This window comes from Macrobrachium nipponense, chromosome 1, assembly GCF_015104395.2.
Source record: "Macrobrachium nipponense isolate FS-2020 chromosome 1, ASM1510439v2, whole genome shotgun sequence".
Lineage (NCBI taxonomy): Eukaryota > Metazoa > Arthropoda > Malacostraca > Decapoda > Palaemonidae > Macrobrachium > Macrobrachium nipponense.
The window spans coordinates 196,605,019-196,619,831 of NC_087200.1; the positions used below are offsets into that span (position 1 = coordinate 196,605,019).

Sequence of the window (14,813 nt, forward strand, 5' to 3'; positions counted from 1 at the left end):
TCTCCAATGGATAAAACTTCATAAAAAAAAAATGAAAATGCTCCAGTTAGCATCATATTTTTTTGCTTTAAGAACAGACCTTATATTTTCCATATTGGACATTATTTTTTCAGTATTATTTTACAACAGTTCCAACTTATTCTATGGTAATTCTAATATTATAGATGCATTTGGTATAAAAAATTAAACTTTGCCTATGAACATTTTTTGGGGAAAGCCACCATGTATGAGATATGAATGTAGTACAGGCAGTCCCCTGGTTACGACGGGTTCAGCTTACGACACTCCGAGGTTAAGGTGCTTTTCAATTATATTCATCAGAAATTATTTCGAGGGTTACATGATGTTCTGGCTTACAACGATTTTCGGCTTACAACGCATCTCAAGAACGGAACCCCCGTCGTAACTTGGGGACTGCCTATATATATATATAATCACCAAAAGATTTCAAAGTTTTTTGTATTCTTTAAACACTGACACAGTCTGTGCTTTAGTGTGAGTTTGTTTTTCCTTAAAAAAATCGCATTGTGGCTTATGTCAAGGAACCATGTGACCAGGGGAAAATTTGACAGATGTCAGACATTTTTGCTTGTCAGTGTCATTTGGTTCAAGATTTCATGGAGAGAAGTTATGATCCAGTCTGAGTTCCTCCTGTAATTTTGATTATTCCCAAGATTTGTAAATTCAAGTTCTTTATAAATATATTCTTGTTTTCTTTCAGTTTGTGAAGGTTGGCTATGCTGGATGTAACTTTCCTGCACACATCTTTCCTTCCATGGTTGGGCGCCCTATCATTCGTGCAACCAACAAAATCGGAGACATAGAAGTTAAGGTATGAGAATTTTTTGTCTTAAACTTTGCACATTGTTAGATACTAAAGTTTATTTTTATAAGATGTGAAGATTTCCCTTTTTGTTTTTCTGGTTTTGTCAAGTTGTTTGTGAAACTGAACTCAAAAAGTATATTTGTAGGGGAAAGAGTGGAATTATTTAATTGTGGTCACATATAAATCTCCTGTTTTAGCATATTCTTGTTAGAGAGCTTACATTGTGCTTAAATTACACAGTGCAGCATATTTAATGCTGTCTAGTGCTAGAGAGTTTTTGGTGTGATTGTAACTGTTCAGATTTAGTTAGCTTCTCAGAAATTCAGTTATTTTTCTACTTTAGTATGATGCCAGTGTCAGGTAAAGTATGACATTGTACAGTACGGCACATAGTGAGGTAAAATATCTTTGAAAGTGGATTATTTCTTATCAGATACAAAAATGTTGAAGGTTATTTGTGAAAAAGGAAACCTTGTTCCTGTAACATTGTCTTAATTTCTAACCATAGGCTAAAACATTCCACAAATTTATTTCTTAATTAGTGCTGCTAGATATTTGACATGGGTATGCTTAGAATTGCAAACTTACAGATAAAAACGGTGAAAATTTTACATACAGGAGATGGGAAGTTGGGATGTTTCATGGTCTGTTGTTGAGCTTGCTGCTCATTTATAAAGGATGGTAATTGTTGAGTAGGACAAAGTTGAATTTGAAAACTAGGTGGAAGTGGATGAAACGAAAGGTAACTGTAAGAAATTGGAGACTGACTGAAGTAAAGTTGTGGGAACTTGAACTTTTATATATAGCTGATTACAGTTTTCTGTAATCAGCAGTGAAATGTGTTATGTCCAAATATTATGAGCATCAAAAATGCTCCTTTTCGTCATCTAAATATTTTATATAGTTTCTGTTGGCTGTTACTAATTTGAATTGATGTAGGGAGTCAGTAAGAAAAAATCCAGCCAATTATGATTCCCTGGATGATCTCAGCTTGTAGTACTATCGGTACATTATACAGTAACCACCTTGGAATCTCTGGATTCACTTAGGTGTCAAGAGATAAATGTTTATATGAGGCATATGAAATTTGTGTTCAAATCAGGAAGCCACCATTCCAATAAATGTGATATCAGTCTATTGTAAGTGCCAATAACTGAAATTGAAATGATGTATGTTGAGTAAAATTCTGATTTGAATTTGTAAACAATGGATAAGTATCATGAGTGTCAGACTTGCAAAAAGAAATTAATAGAATTAGGAATTGCCTAATTGAATCATCACTGAAGTTCATCTACATGTCCAGTAAGATGAATGTCTTCCTGCTGGGATGCAAACCATCTCAATTTAAATCAGGGTTGTCCATCAGTGGCCCTAATATAAAAGACACTGTTTTGTATACCTAAGAAAAATACATTTCTTTGGAAATTTGTTGTGTTTAATAAACATACAAGTTGAACTCAGTGAATAGTATCATTCAGCTTATAAACATATTTTGTCCAAACACCAGGTCGTCTGATCAGGCCCTCAAGTAAGATATTCATGTGTATACTGTACAGGTTATGGAAATTCACAAAAGAGTAGTGCATTTTTTTCTTAGTATTATAATAATTTGTTCAAGAGACAGGCCAATAAATATTAGAAGACTGATTGATCTTAGCATTGTTAGTAGCTAAGGCAGAACATCACAGGGATGTGTACAGACAATTCGTCGACAGACAATTCACAGACAGGACAATTTGCTGATAGGATAATTGGTCGATAAGACAAATGGTCGAAACATGATTGAAAGGACTATATGCATTGATGACATTTGTCAAACAATGTAGTTTTTTTTTAAAACACGTAAGAGAAAATGAAAATACAGGCAGTTATCAGCGGGGGTTCCGTTCCCAGGGGAGTGCCGATAAGTAAAAACCGCCATTAACCGAAACTTGGCAATTTATGGCACTTCTGGCACCGATAACCATAACTGTATAATTGGTGCCAATAACTGGAACTCGGCCCGTTATGGCACCATAAATCACCAATTTTATGGCACTAAACAAGCACCAAAAAGCCGGATCGCTGATAACCAAGTCCGCCAATAACCAGGGACTGCCTGTACAAATAAAAAGAAGGTAATTATTTATCAAAAGATTTGAACCGCTTAATAAAAAATACATGAAATGACTTTATGCATATAAATATTTATTTAAAACAAGTAATAAAACAATAAATATAATACCAATTATTTATTAAACGATAGGAACAGCCTACTAAAAACTTACTTGAATTAACTTTATGCATATATCATATTCGTCATATAATGGATTATTTTTGTGTAGAATAAGTAAGAAAATAGTTTTATTTATGAGAAATTAAAAACCAGCTTTTAAAAGCCCTTAAAAATTAAGTAACTCATTTATAAAAAAACATATGAACAGCATGGTAAAAACTCTTACATACAATTATGTGCACAGGCCCTTAAATATTGCAACCCATCTTCAACATCTTAGTTGAATACAAGTTTTTTTTTTAAGTCTTTCCTTAAGGAGATCATATTTTTTGTTTTGGCTTGCTACGCCAACCCCTAATAATGCCTGTTCTACTATCATTTTGGTGCTTGACTGTTCGACCCAAAGCTTCTGAATTAATTTGGATAGGTTAGAGTAATGGACATTGACTCCTCTACTCTATGCTTAATGCCACCCTTCTTGCGAGTTGTTTGTTTTCGGGAGGTCATTGAGAACTCTTTAGTGGCAAGACCATAATGAAATGTTGAATATGTATTGGGTGTCTACTGTAGTAGGTGTCACATTTAAATTTCTTCCTTCTTTAATGAATTTAAATATTAAATCATAATTTGCTTCACATGTACGGTTTGTTACATATAATACAGTAGCGGTGCCATTTTACTTTCACAAAATAATGCATGGATTGTGTATAGCTGCTTACCCAAAGGTGCAGAGTCAAAAGTCCCGTCATAAAACCACTCAGATTTCTTAGAATAAATTTGCAAGTTTCATACAATCAACTTACCTGTCAGATATATACATAGCTAAGACTCCGTCGTCCCCGACAGAAATTCAGATTTCGCGCCACTCGCTACAGGTAGGTCAGGTGATCTACCGGCCTGCCCTGGGCGGCAGGACTAGGAACCATTCCCGTTTTCTATTCATATATTTTCTGTCGCCGGTGGTATCAACATCGTTGCTGCCACCTCTTGACTGGAATTCGCTTTTCTAGACAATTGATCATCTTTTTGTGGACTTTTGGTGACGTACCTGGATCGTTGTTTTGGCATTCGCTACTGTGGACTGGATTTGGGACTGCTTTTGATTTTTCTTCAGAATGTCTGATTCAAGTGTTTTGTGTAGAATGTGTGTGAATGTAGGCTGCAAGGTGAGGATACCGAAAGCTTCGGTTGATCCTCACACTGTATGTCGCAAATATAGGGGTTTTTTGATTGTTCTATTTCTAACACCTGTCATGAGTGTGAGAGGTTGAATGTTGAGGAATGGAAGACTCTAACTTCTTACTTGAAGAAGTTAGAAAGGGATAGAGTCAGAAGTGCTGCATCTAAGATTGCGGGTAGTAGTACAAGGCCTATTGAGCCTTTGGATAATTCTAACTCTTCTCTTAATTATGATTCTGTATCAGGACCCTCACTGGCCTTACATTCAGATTCGGCTCGGAAATTGCTGAACTGAAGGCTACTCTTCACCAGGATGAGATCCAAAATGGCTACCATGAAAGGTAAGGACTGTGAAAGTGATTTTAGTGAAGTGAGTGTCCCCAGTGTTGTGGAGGGGGCGTCTGACCGTCTCTGCGACGCTCCCAGGCCTAGACCTCTTCCAAGCTCCCAAGCCCAGAGGAGAAGGAAAGTCGAAAGCCGTACGGAGTTGTGGAGAATTCCCCCCGGTCAGGCGTCCCTTCAGCAGGTGCTGTATATAGACAGCCTGCTCAGGACCGCTATCGAAAAAGCGTCCTCAGAGAGTGCTTCTCTTCGTCCGCTTCTCCCTCTCCTAAACGAGGGTGGAAGGATTCGGACTTGTCCAGGCCCCTGAAAAGGCACTGGAGAGATCCTGTTTTGGATTCAAGCCCAGAACGCTTTTCGGAAGAAGCGCCTCCTTCTATCAAGAAGGCGAAGAGGGTTTTGACGTCCCATGATGTGGGCAACACGCCTTCGAGGTCTCCCTCTCCCGTTCAAGAAGACGCAGGAGAGGCTTCCAAGAGGATCATTTTGGCGGTGCAGGAACAGCTTTCCGCCTTAGTAGGAGTCCTTTCGAAGGATCCTCCTTGTAAGAGAAAGACGTTCAGACTGCCGGTCAAGAAGACTCGTCTTCCTTCTCCCACCAGGAGTTGATGCTCCTGTGAGACGTGAGTCTTTTGAGAACTCAGATAGAGACTCGTGGGACGATTTTGATTCGCCAGGCAAGCGCGTCGCGCCAGCCAAGCGCGAGGCGTCCTACAGACGAGAAGCGTCCTCTAGGATTAGAGAGTCAGACAAGCGAGAAACGCATTACAGACGAGAGGATTCTCCCAGATGGGATACGTCTGCCAGACCAGCAGCTTCAGCCGAGCGCGAGGTAACAACCAGGCGTGAGGATTCAGCCAAGCGCGAGGCTCCAGACAAGCATCTGTCACGCAAGGATGTGGCACCAGGAAGACGCGAGACTTCAACCAGGCGCGAGGCGTCAGTCAGGCGCGAGAGTTTTGAGAGGCGCGAGGCGCCAGCCAAGCGCGAGGAGTCAGTCAGGCGCGAGACGCCAGCCAAGCGCGAGGATCCTGCCAGGCGCGAGGCGCCAGCCAAGCGCGAGGAGTCAGCCAGGCGCGAGACGCCAGCCAAGCGCGAGGCGCCAGCCAAGCGCGAGGCGCCAGCCAGGCGCGAGGCGCCAGCCAAGCGCGAGGCGCCAGCCAAGCGCGAAGAGCCAGCCAAGTACGAAGAGCAGCCAAGCATAGGAGCTCTTTACACTCTCTTAGCCCCGCCCTCTCCTATTAGGGAGTTTGTCTCCCGTAGAGAGAGTTTTTTGGACAGGAAGACCTGGAACGGGAAGTGGCCTCTCCTGCTGATCCGATTTTGGAAGAGGACTCAGAGGACGAGTCTCACGGTAAAGAAGGACTGTCGAACTACAAAGTTTTGACAGCTCTCCTTCTCCAGGAATACGGAGATGCATTGATCCCTGCCGCTCCTCCTTCGCCTCGTTCACTTTTTTCATGCTCGAAGACACCGAAATCGTCGGCTTTCTTGAAGATGAGACCGACGATTTCTATGAAGAGAGCTCTGCAATCGCTGGATAGCTGGATGCTAACTAAGAAAGAGCTAGTAAGGACAGTGTTTTTTGCATGCCTCCCCCCCTAGACTTACGGGCAAGAGAGGGATTTGGTACCAGACTGGGGAGAATAGGGTCTAACCACTCTTCCAGCTTCAGCTGAAGCTGACTTTTCCAGTCTGGTAGATGCATCCAGGAGACATAGCCTTCACACGGCTAAGATTACTTGGGGTCTTTCAGAGTTGGATCATCTCCTCAAGGGACTTTTTCACATTCTAGAAGTCTTTAACTTCCTAGATTGGTCCCTTGGGATGATGTCCAGGAAGACTCATGCCCTGAAGGGCTAGACCGGATGTACTCCTGGCAATTTTGTCATGTATTGACAAGGGCGGTGCAAAGACGGCTCAGGGGAAGTTTCTTCCTTATTTGGAGCAGGTCTCTTGAAGAAGAGATCTGTTTTTAGCGCTTTCTTGACGAAAGCAGTATCACATTCGCAAAGAGGCAGGCTTTGTTATTCGCCCCTAGGTCTGATTTTTCTGTTCCCGTCACAGTTGGTGAGGGATATTTCCCGATCTCTGACGAGAAAGCGACTCAGGATCTTCTCCTGCAATCGTCCAGGAAGAAGAGACCAGTGATGGTGGGAGAAAGAAAGTGGGGTCTACTCCTGTTCGGCCCTTTCGAGGAGGCCCTCCCACTAGAGTTACCGCTAAAAGGAAACGACCGAGAAGAGAGGTCGAGCCTCGTTCCGCCCCTTTAAAAGGGGAAAGTGAAGTGGCGCTCCTCCAAACACCAGTAGGTGCCAAGGCTCCGGGGATTTGCGGAAGCCTGGACTCGCATCGACACAGACGCTTGGTCGATGTCGGTTCTTCAGAAGGGATATCTCATTCCTTTCCTGGACAATCCTCCCCTGACATCAACTCCGAGGGAATTGTCCGCCAATTACAAGGACCCTGTGTTGAAAGATACTCTTCAACAAATGGTGGATCAGATGTGGGACAAGAGAGCTATAGAACTTGTGCTGGATCAAAGCTCCCCAAGGTTTTACAATCGTCTTTTCTTGGTTGCGAAAGCCTCGGGGGGCTGGAGACCAGTTCTGGATGTCAGCGCTCTGAACAAGTTTGTTCAAAAACAGAAGTTCTCCATGGAAACCTCTGCTTCAGTCCTGGCGGCTCTTCGCCAAGGGGATTGGATGGTGTCTCTGGATCTCCAGGACGCCTATTTTCACGTCCGATCCATCCTTCGTCGAAGAAGTACCTCCGTTTCATGACGGGGGGAAGGATCTTCCAATTCAGAGCCTTGTGTTTCGGCCTGTCTACGGCGCCTCAGGTTTTCACGAACCTTTTTGAAAAATGTGGCGAGATGGCTTCATCTGAAAGGAATCAGTATATCTCTATACCTAGACGACTGGCTTATCAGAGCAAAGTCAGAGAAACAGTGTTTGGAGGACTGACTGTGACACTAAACCTGATAAAGACATTAGGATTACTCGTGAACCTCGAGAAGTCCCAACTGATCCCCAGCCAGAAACTTGGTCGTTATCTGGGGATTCGGTATGGATTCTCGGGGTTTTCGAGTATTTCCTTCTCAAGAGAGACTAGCGAGAGGTTTAGAAAAAGTCTCTCTCTTCCTAAGGAAGGAACGGACTTCGGCGAGGGAATGGTTGAGCCTGTTAGGACCCTTTCCTCGCTCGAACAGTTCTTTCATCTAGGAAGACTTCATCTCCGTCCTCTTCAGTTCTTCCTCAGAAGTTCGTGGAACATGAAGACAGGACTCCTCTCGGACAGTTTTCCCATTCCAGATCTGATAAAACGACATCTAGAATGGTGGTTACTCCCACTGAGGGAAAACAAGGGTACTTCCCTGGAAATACAGAGCCCAAACCTTGTATTGTTTTCCGACGCGTCGGAGGAAGGTTGGGGAGCAACTTTGGGAAAGAGAGAAGTGTCAGGCACTTGGAATGCTCTTCAAGTGTCCTGGCACATAAACTGCAAAGAACTGCTGGCTGTACACCTAGCTCTAAAGAGCTTCGAACCGTTAGTATGCAACAAAATAGTACAAGTGAATGCGGACAATACAACCGCTCTGGCATACATTCGGAAGCAAGGAGGTACTCATCGTATGCCCTTTACGAACTCGCAAGAGAACTGCTGTTGTGGACATCGCAAAGGAACATCTCTCTCTTGACGAGGTTCGTTCAGGGAGTAAGGAACGTAAGAGCGGACAGGCTGAGCAGGAGGAACCAGGTCCTTCATACCGAGTGGACCCTCCACTCAGACGTTTGCCTCAAGCTCTGGTCTCTTTGGGGAACTCCTCATGTCGACCTCTTTGCCACGTTCCTCTCGAGGAGACTGGAAGTCTTCTGTTCAGTAGTAGAAGATCCCAGAGCTCTAGCAGTAGACGCCTTCCTGCTAGATTGGTCTCAGGTAGACGTTTACGCATTTCCCCCATTCAAGATTCTGGGGCAAGTACTCAGGAAGTTTGTGACTTCAAGGGGACAAGAATGACCCTGATAGCCCCTTTTGGCCAGCTCAAGAGTGGTTCCCAGAGGTACTGGAGTGGATAGTAGACTTCCCCAGATCCCTTCCACAAAGGAGGGATCTTCTCAGACAACCACACTTCGAGAGGTTTCATTCAAAACCTCCCCGCTCTCGCTCTGACTGCCTTTCGACTATCGAAAGACTTGTCAGAGCGAGGCTTTTCTAGTAAAGCAGCAAGCTCGATCGCTAGAGCCCGGAGAACTTCCACTATCCGGGTTTACCAATCCAAGTGGGAAGTTTTTAGAAGGTGGTGTAAGTCAAAGAAGTTGTCCTCCTCCAAGTACCTCTGTAACAGAAATAGCTGATTTTCTGTTATTTCTGAGAGAAGAATCGCAGCTCTCCGTAGCCACGATAAAGGGCTAGAAGTATGCTATCGGCCGTCTTTAGGAATAGAGGCCTAGATTTGGGAAACGATAAGGATCTGCATGATCTGATTAGGTCGTTTGAGACCAAGAAGTCTAGAATTACTTCTCCCCCTAACTGGAATCTAGACGTAGTGCTGAAGTTCTTGGCTTCAGAGAGATTTGAACCCCTACATTTGGCCTCGTTTCGTGATATAACGAGAAAATGTTTATTCCTTTTGTCACTAGCGACGGCAAAAAGGGTTAGTGAACTGCACGCCCTTAGTGACAAAGTCGGGTTCAATATAAGAAATTCAGCCATCTGTTCCTTCAAGGAATTATTCTTGGCGAAGAATGAAAATCCTTCGAATCCCTGGCCGAGAAAACTTCGAGGTAAAAGGATTATCGGGTCTCGTCGGCAGGGAACCGGAGAGGTCTCTTTGCCCAGTAAGGGCGTTAAAGTTTTACTTACAGAAAAAGGAACAGTTGGGAGGTTCTAGACAAGGTCTTTGGTGCTCAGTGAAGGATCCATCAAGACCTATGTCTAAGAATGCCTTAGCCTTTTTTGTCAGGAACGTAATTACGGACGCTCATAAGGCTTGCACGGATGATTCTTTAAACTCCTGAGAGTAAGAGCTCATGAAGTGAGAGCAGTGGCGACGTCTCTCTCTTTTCAGAGAAATATGTCGCTGAAGAATATCTTGGAAGCGACATATTGGAGATGTAATTCTGTGTTTGCTGCTCACTATTTGAAGGACGTGCGTGTGACCTATGAAAAATGTTTTTCCTTAGGTCCTTTTGTGTCTGCGGGCACAATCCTGGGTACAGGAGCTGACAACAATCCTTAAAATTTTTTTTTACTACTTAAGTCTAATAGATATGTTCTAGACTTTCTGCTGAACAAGTGCAGTTGCCGCACAAGCGGCCAGTCACTTCAGTTCAGTAAGGAACTCTTGTGATATCTTGTAATAGATAAAATTTTTTTTTTGAAATTATTGTGTGCGTGTGCATTGTGGTTTGAGTTACGGTTGTTGCGAAGAGTTGGGATAACTCGGAGCAATTTTTAATACTAATATGGTGGTTAGGATCAGGTGGTCGGGATTGGTTGTGTGCTCCTTAATAAGGTGTGTTGTCATGTAAGTGGATCAGCACCCATTGACAAAGTCCTTTCAGGCTCTGCCGAGTAAGTGGATAAGACCCCTTCGGCAGACCCACAAGAATTCTTGGCCATAGATCACATATCTCGCTAAAGTTTCTTGAGGTGATGCAGACTACGGGGAAAACACCCACGAAGTCTACCACCTATCAGGTAGGAACCAAGGTTTTTATTTTATACCTACAACAGATGTTGTTTACCTGTCTATTCCAGTAGTAGCTGTCTCTTACCCTCCACCGAAGGGTGCCAATCAGCTATGTATATATCTGACAGGTAAGTTGATTGTATGAAAATGATATTGTTATAATACAATAAAGTTTCATACATACTTACCTGGCAGATATATACGATTAGGGCCCACCCAGCCTCCCCGCAAGGAGACAGGTGGAAGAGAAAATATATGAGTAGAAAACGGGAATGGTTCCTAGTCCTGCCGCCCAGGGCAGGCCGGTAGATCACCTGACCTACCTGTAGCGAGTGGCGCGAAATTTGAATTTCTGTCGGGGACGACGGAGTCTTAGCTATGTATATATCTGCCAGGTAAGTATGTATGAAACTTTATTGTATTATAACAATATCATTTTTTCAATGGAGCAAATATAGATACATCTTCTTTTCTTAGAGTAAAAAATTATCACCTCTTGGAGTCTTATATAACTTTTCTCCTTTAATTGCTGGTCTTTTTCGTCGCACCATTCACTTAAGAGATTCCTTCTTCGGTAAAGCTCCAGCAATGCTCAAAGAGATATCGGAAGTTACAGTATCAATTATAGAGCTTGGCAATTTCTCAGATCGTCCAGCAAGAAGCTTTTATCTCTTCTTAAACTTTTATAGCTCGATTTTCAATTGGTGTTGGTTGATGCGAGTGCTCAGAAGGAGTTCTGCTAATTACTTCATCAATCATTGTAAGACGTTTTTTGCCTCCTCGTTTCATTTTGACAAACTCTGTGATTGAAACTGAAGGGCTTTGGAAAAATATATCTAATAAAAGGAGGATGATCCTTGAACCATTCTTCAGTTTGCCCCAGCAAGCAGCAAAACAGTGGCATATGGTCTCCCTGGAGAAGTTGGTCCTTAGAGGGAGAGCACACATCAGATCCTTTCATTGGCAATTGAAGATGTAATGGAGGAAACCAGGCAAACCTCCTTTGCAGCCAGTTGAGTTGACGGGCAGGGTCAGAGAGGATGTGCAGTACTGGAGAGACACAATGAACCAAATGTAGGGGCTACCACTCAGTTGACCAGAAGATGCTGATATTCTCAGACATATCCCAGAGGGGGTAGGGTGCACATCTGAACGGCGTGTGCATTTCCAGAATGTATCAACTTATTGGAGATGTGGTCAGCCCACCTGGCACTCCCAATAGACTTTTTAACCTCCCTCAGGGACAAGAAACGTTTGTCCGTTTTTGCCATTAGAGGCTACAGGGTGGCCCTGAGTTTGGTGTTATGCCTTAAGGGTATCGACATCTCCTCTTCCTGGAAACTTTCCCTGCTAGTTAAGGGGTTTGAGCAGTCAAGTTCTCCTAGGGACCTCAAGCCTCCGACGTGGGATGTTTCCTTGGTTCTTCAGAGCTTCACTAAGAGTCCATAAGAGCCCTTGCGTTGCTCATCTGACAGGAACTTGATTCTCAAGACAGTTTTCCTTCTGGCTTTGGGATCTTCCAAGAGGGTAGGAGAGCTCCACAGTCTGAGCTATGAGGTGAAGCACACCAGGGGTTGGGGGTTGATGTCCTTCGAATTTGTCCCGGAATTCATGGCCAAGACCCAAGCAAAAATGCACTGATTTCTGGTTATCGGCGCTAAAAATCCAGCTATCTACGCCAATAAGATTTTCGGTTATCACTGAATTTTGGTTATCAAGCCGTCAGAACGGAACCCTTGCCTATAAACAGGGTTTACCTGTAGCGCCGATCCCGTTATGCATAGGCTTTTGACTCAGGCACAGGAGTCACTAGTATTCTACAAGATAGTTTTCTCTCTCTCTCTCTCTCTCTCTCTCTCTCTCTCTCTCTCTCTCTCTCTCTCTCTCTCTCTCTCGCCATAAACGATCCTCTGACAAATTGACAAGTCCAGCTACGAGAGCCTTTACAGCCTGTTGTGGTTCCAACATTTGACAACAGTACTTATCAGGAGGGATCACAAGAGGCAGGCATGTTTAGGTTTTTTTTTTTTCTTTTTTTTTTAAAAGTCCACTTGGCTAAACAGATGTCTCTCTGGCTGCACTAAGCCACCATCTTCTTTCATTGAAGTAGTCTGCTATCTTTAATGGAAGTAAGATTCATTCCAAATAATGATCATTTTTATGATTATTTGTATATGTTCCTACCATTAAAGTGAAAATCCACTCAGCCTCCTCACATCGTAGTGGGTGGTTATGAAGAATTCTGAAAAGACTAAAATTCCATTGCCTGGGGGGAAACAATGATGACATAGTTCTAGGAGGTCATTTATGCATTACTAGCTGGTCAGTAATGTTTATTTTGAATGCTGACCCTACCTAACCACATGAATATAAGCTAACTTGAACATTTGATAAGTAGCATCTAGATAATTCATTGTATCTTAGAAATTATCGTTTTCATACAAACTTGTTACTCATAGACTGATTTCCCATCTCCTAGCCTTGCTGATCTGTTGTAGCCTCATATCCAGGCTAAAAAAAAAGTTAGATGGACGATTGAAAGCTGCCTGAGCAACAGGGCAAAGTTACTACCATTTTTCTTGTCTGATAGACTGAAGAGTGCAGTGTTTTGGACATAAGAGGCCACAAATGTGTACTGTATATGGGGTATAGGTTGTTTAAAAACAGAAATGTAAGAAATTTGAGAGTTGTTTCAAGTACTGGGAATGAAGTTAGAACATTTGTAAGTTCATTGACCAATTTTTTTATAGCTTGGGAAAAGATATTATGCAAGTGAAGAGGAATTTCATTATTGAAAGTTCTGATTATGATTAAAATGCTCTTCACAAAAAATGGTCCAAATGTAGAAGGTTTTAAGATTCACTTGCTCTTTTCTGAGCATAGATTTTTTTGGGATAAATACAGAAGAAACTTTTTGTAATACAGTAGTAAAAATTATGATTATGGTACTTTTTTCTTTTTAGTATGTGCTGAAAATGACTGAGTTTGACCTGACAGCAATGTCTTTGATCTCTTTAACTAAATTAGATTTCTCCTAAAATTATTAGAGAGTTATTTAAAAATTTAAAGTGTATTATTTAGCTATTCAAAAATTTTAAGTATATTTTTTAGCTATTCAAAAATTTTAAGTATATTTTTTAGCTATTCAAAAATTTTAAGCATATTTTTTTGCTATTCAAAAATTTTAAGTATATTTTTTAACTATTCAAAAAATTTAAATATATTTTTATTTTTTATTAGATACATAAGCAACAGGAGATTTAGTGATAATGTAAAGTTACTTTTCTTGAAAATTAAGTTATTTCATTGATTTATATTTTTCTTCAATATTCACTCATTCTATGCCTTTTCTAAAAATAAGCATATTTTCAGCGAATGATGCGGGAGTTTGTAGGGGTAAGCATTGATTGAATATAGGGACAAGGTTGTGTATCAGTCCCAAAGTATTACTGAATGACCCTGAGTGTAAAGTACTTAATCCTAGTGCTCTTGAAGTAAACCTCTGCCGTGGATAACTAGATAAGACCCTTATATATATATCTGTTCCACAGTCTGATTTGTGAAGATTAAATTAGAATTTTGAAATATTGTACAGTTTTATAGCTAAGATTTTTTCTTTCGTTTTTAGTTGGAAAGAATACTTTATTTCAAAAGTTGCTGATGTGTCTGGTTATCCAATGGCTGTTGGTTGGTGCAGTAATTTGTAAGGAACCTTTTCAGTGCCTTGGTAGACGTTTTACAGTGGGGTGTATTTCCTAAAAACTGACCTACCAGCATTTCCTCTGAAGATCTTAAATACCACCAGAGTTCTACCCTTTTGTGTTTCAGTAAGAGCATTTGATGTATTGAATGGTTTTTATTGATGCTGTATTCCCTATATTCTTCATTAGTGTTATCAGATTTGAAGGAGAAACATATGCAGCTAATTCCTTATAAAACATTTACTTGTAAATTAGTTATAGTATAAGTATTGCTTAAACTGCTATGAATGTACATTCCCATTTTCTTGTAAGTTAAACATCAATGCTATTTTTATTAAAAGCATTTGGCTGGAGTTCAGTTAACTATGATCCAGGCAGCTAATTCCTTAGTTAAAAGAGCATGAATTACACTTTTAATCCCATAGCTCTATTCAGATTTCCTGCTTAATGTAATTTTTGGGAACAGAAAAATTGCTTATGATATAGACATCAGGTAATATTTTTTCTTCTGATTGTAGTAGAATTAGTCATGAATTTTGAAATTTTAAACACTGTTTAGATGAGTGTTATTCATGTTGTTAAAGTAAAAAATTTGTTTACTTAAGGTTGCTATGGTTCTTGTTTGTTCGTCTAGCTTCATGATGACAAAGTTTTTGTACATTTAAAGTGTTAAATTGTTAAATGCTATTTTCAAACAAGCTTTTGTATTAAGGCTGATGGAGGATAGTTTTAAGTAAATGTTGACAAAACAGCTTATTTCAGTCCCAGTATGAGGTGCAGGGAAACCATTCTTTCAAAATGTAACTATTAGATTATGATTACTTTGTCATCAAAGCAAGTTTTATGTTAGATTAT

The 14,813-nt window shown here is 41.3% G+C and overlaps 1 protein-coding gene across 4 annotated transcripts in view; it reads left to right on the forward strand.

Annotated features, from left to right (window-relative positions):
* Positions 1 to 14,813, forward strand: part of LOC135219990 (actin-related protein 2-like) — an 83,872-nt gene that overhangs the window by 2,176 nt on the left and 66,883 nt on the right. For 2 of the 4 annotated variants that reach the window (XM_064257268.1, XM_064257269.1), the window contains exons 2-3: positions 722 to 832; positions 13,630 to 13,653. In XM_064257268.1, the coding sequence (XP_064113338.1) occupies positions 722 to 832; positions 13,630 to 13,653 (135 nt within the window). The remainder of the gene's footprint in view (positions 1 to 721; positions 833 to 13,629; positions 13,654 to 14,813) is intronic. The other 2 variants (XM_064257270.1, XM_064257271.1) reach the window with 1 other exon arrangement.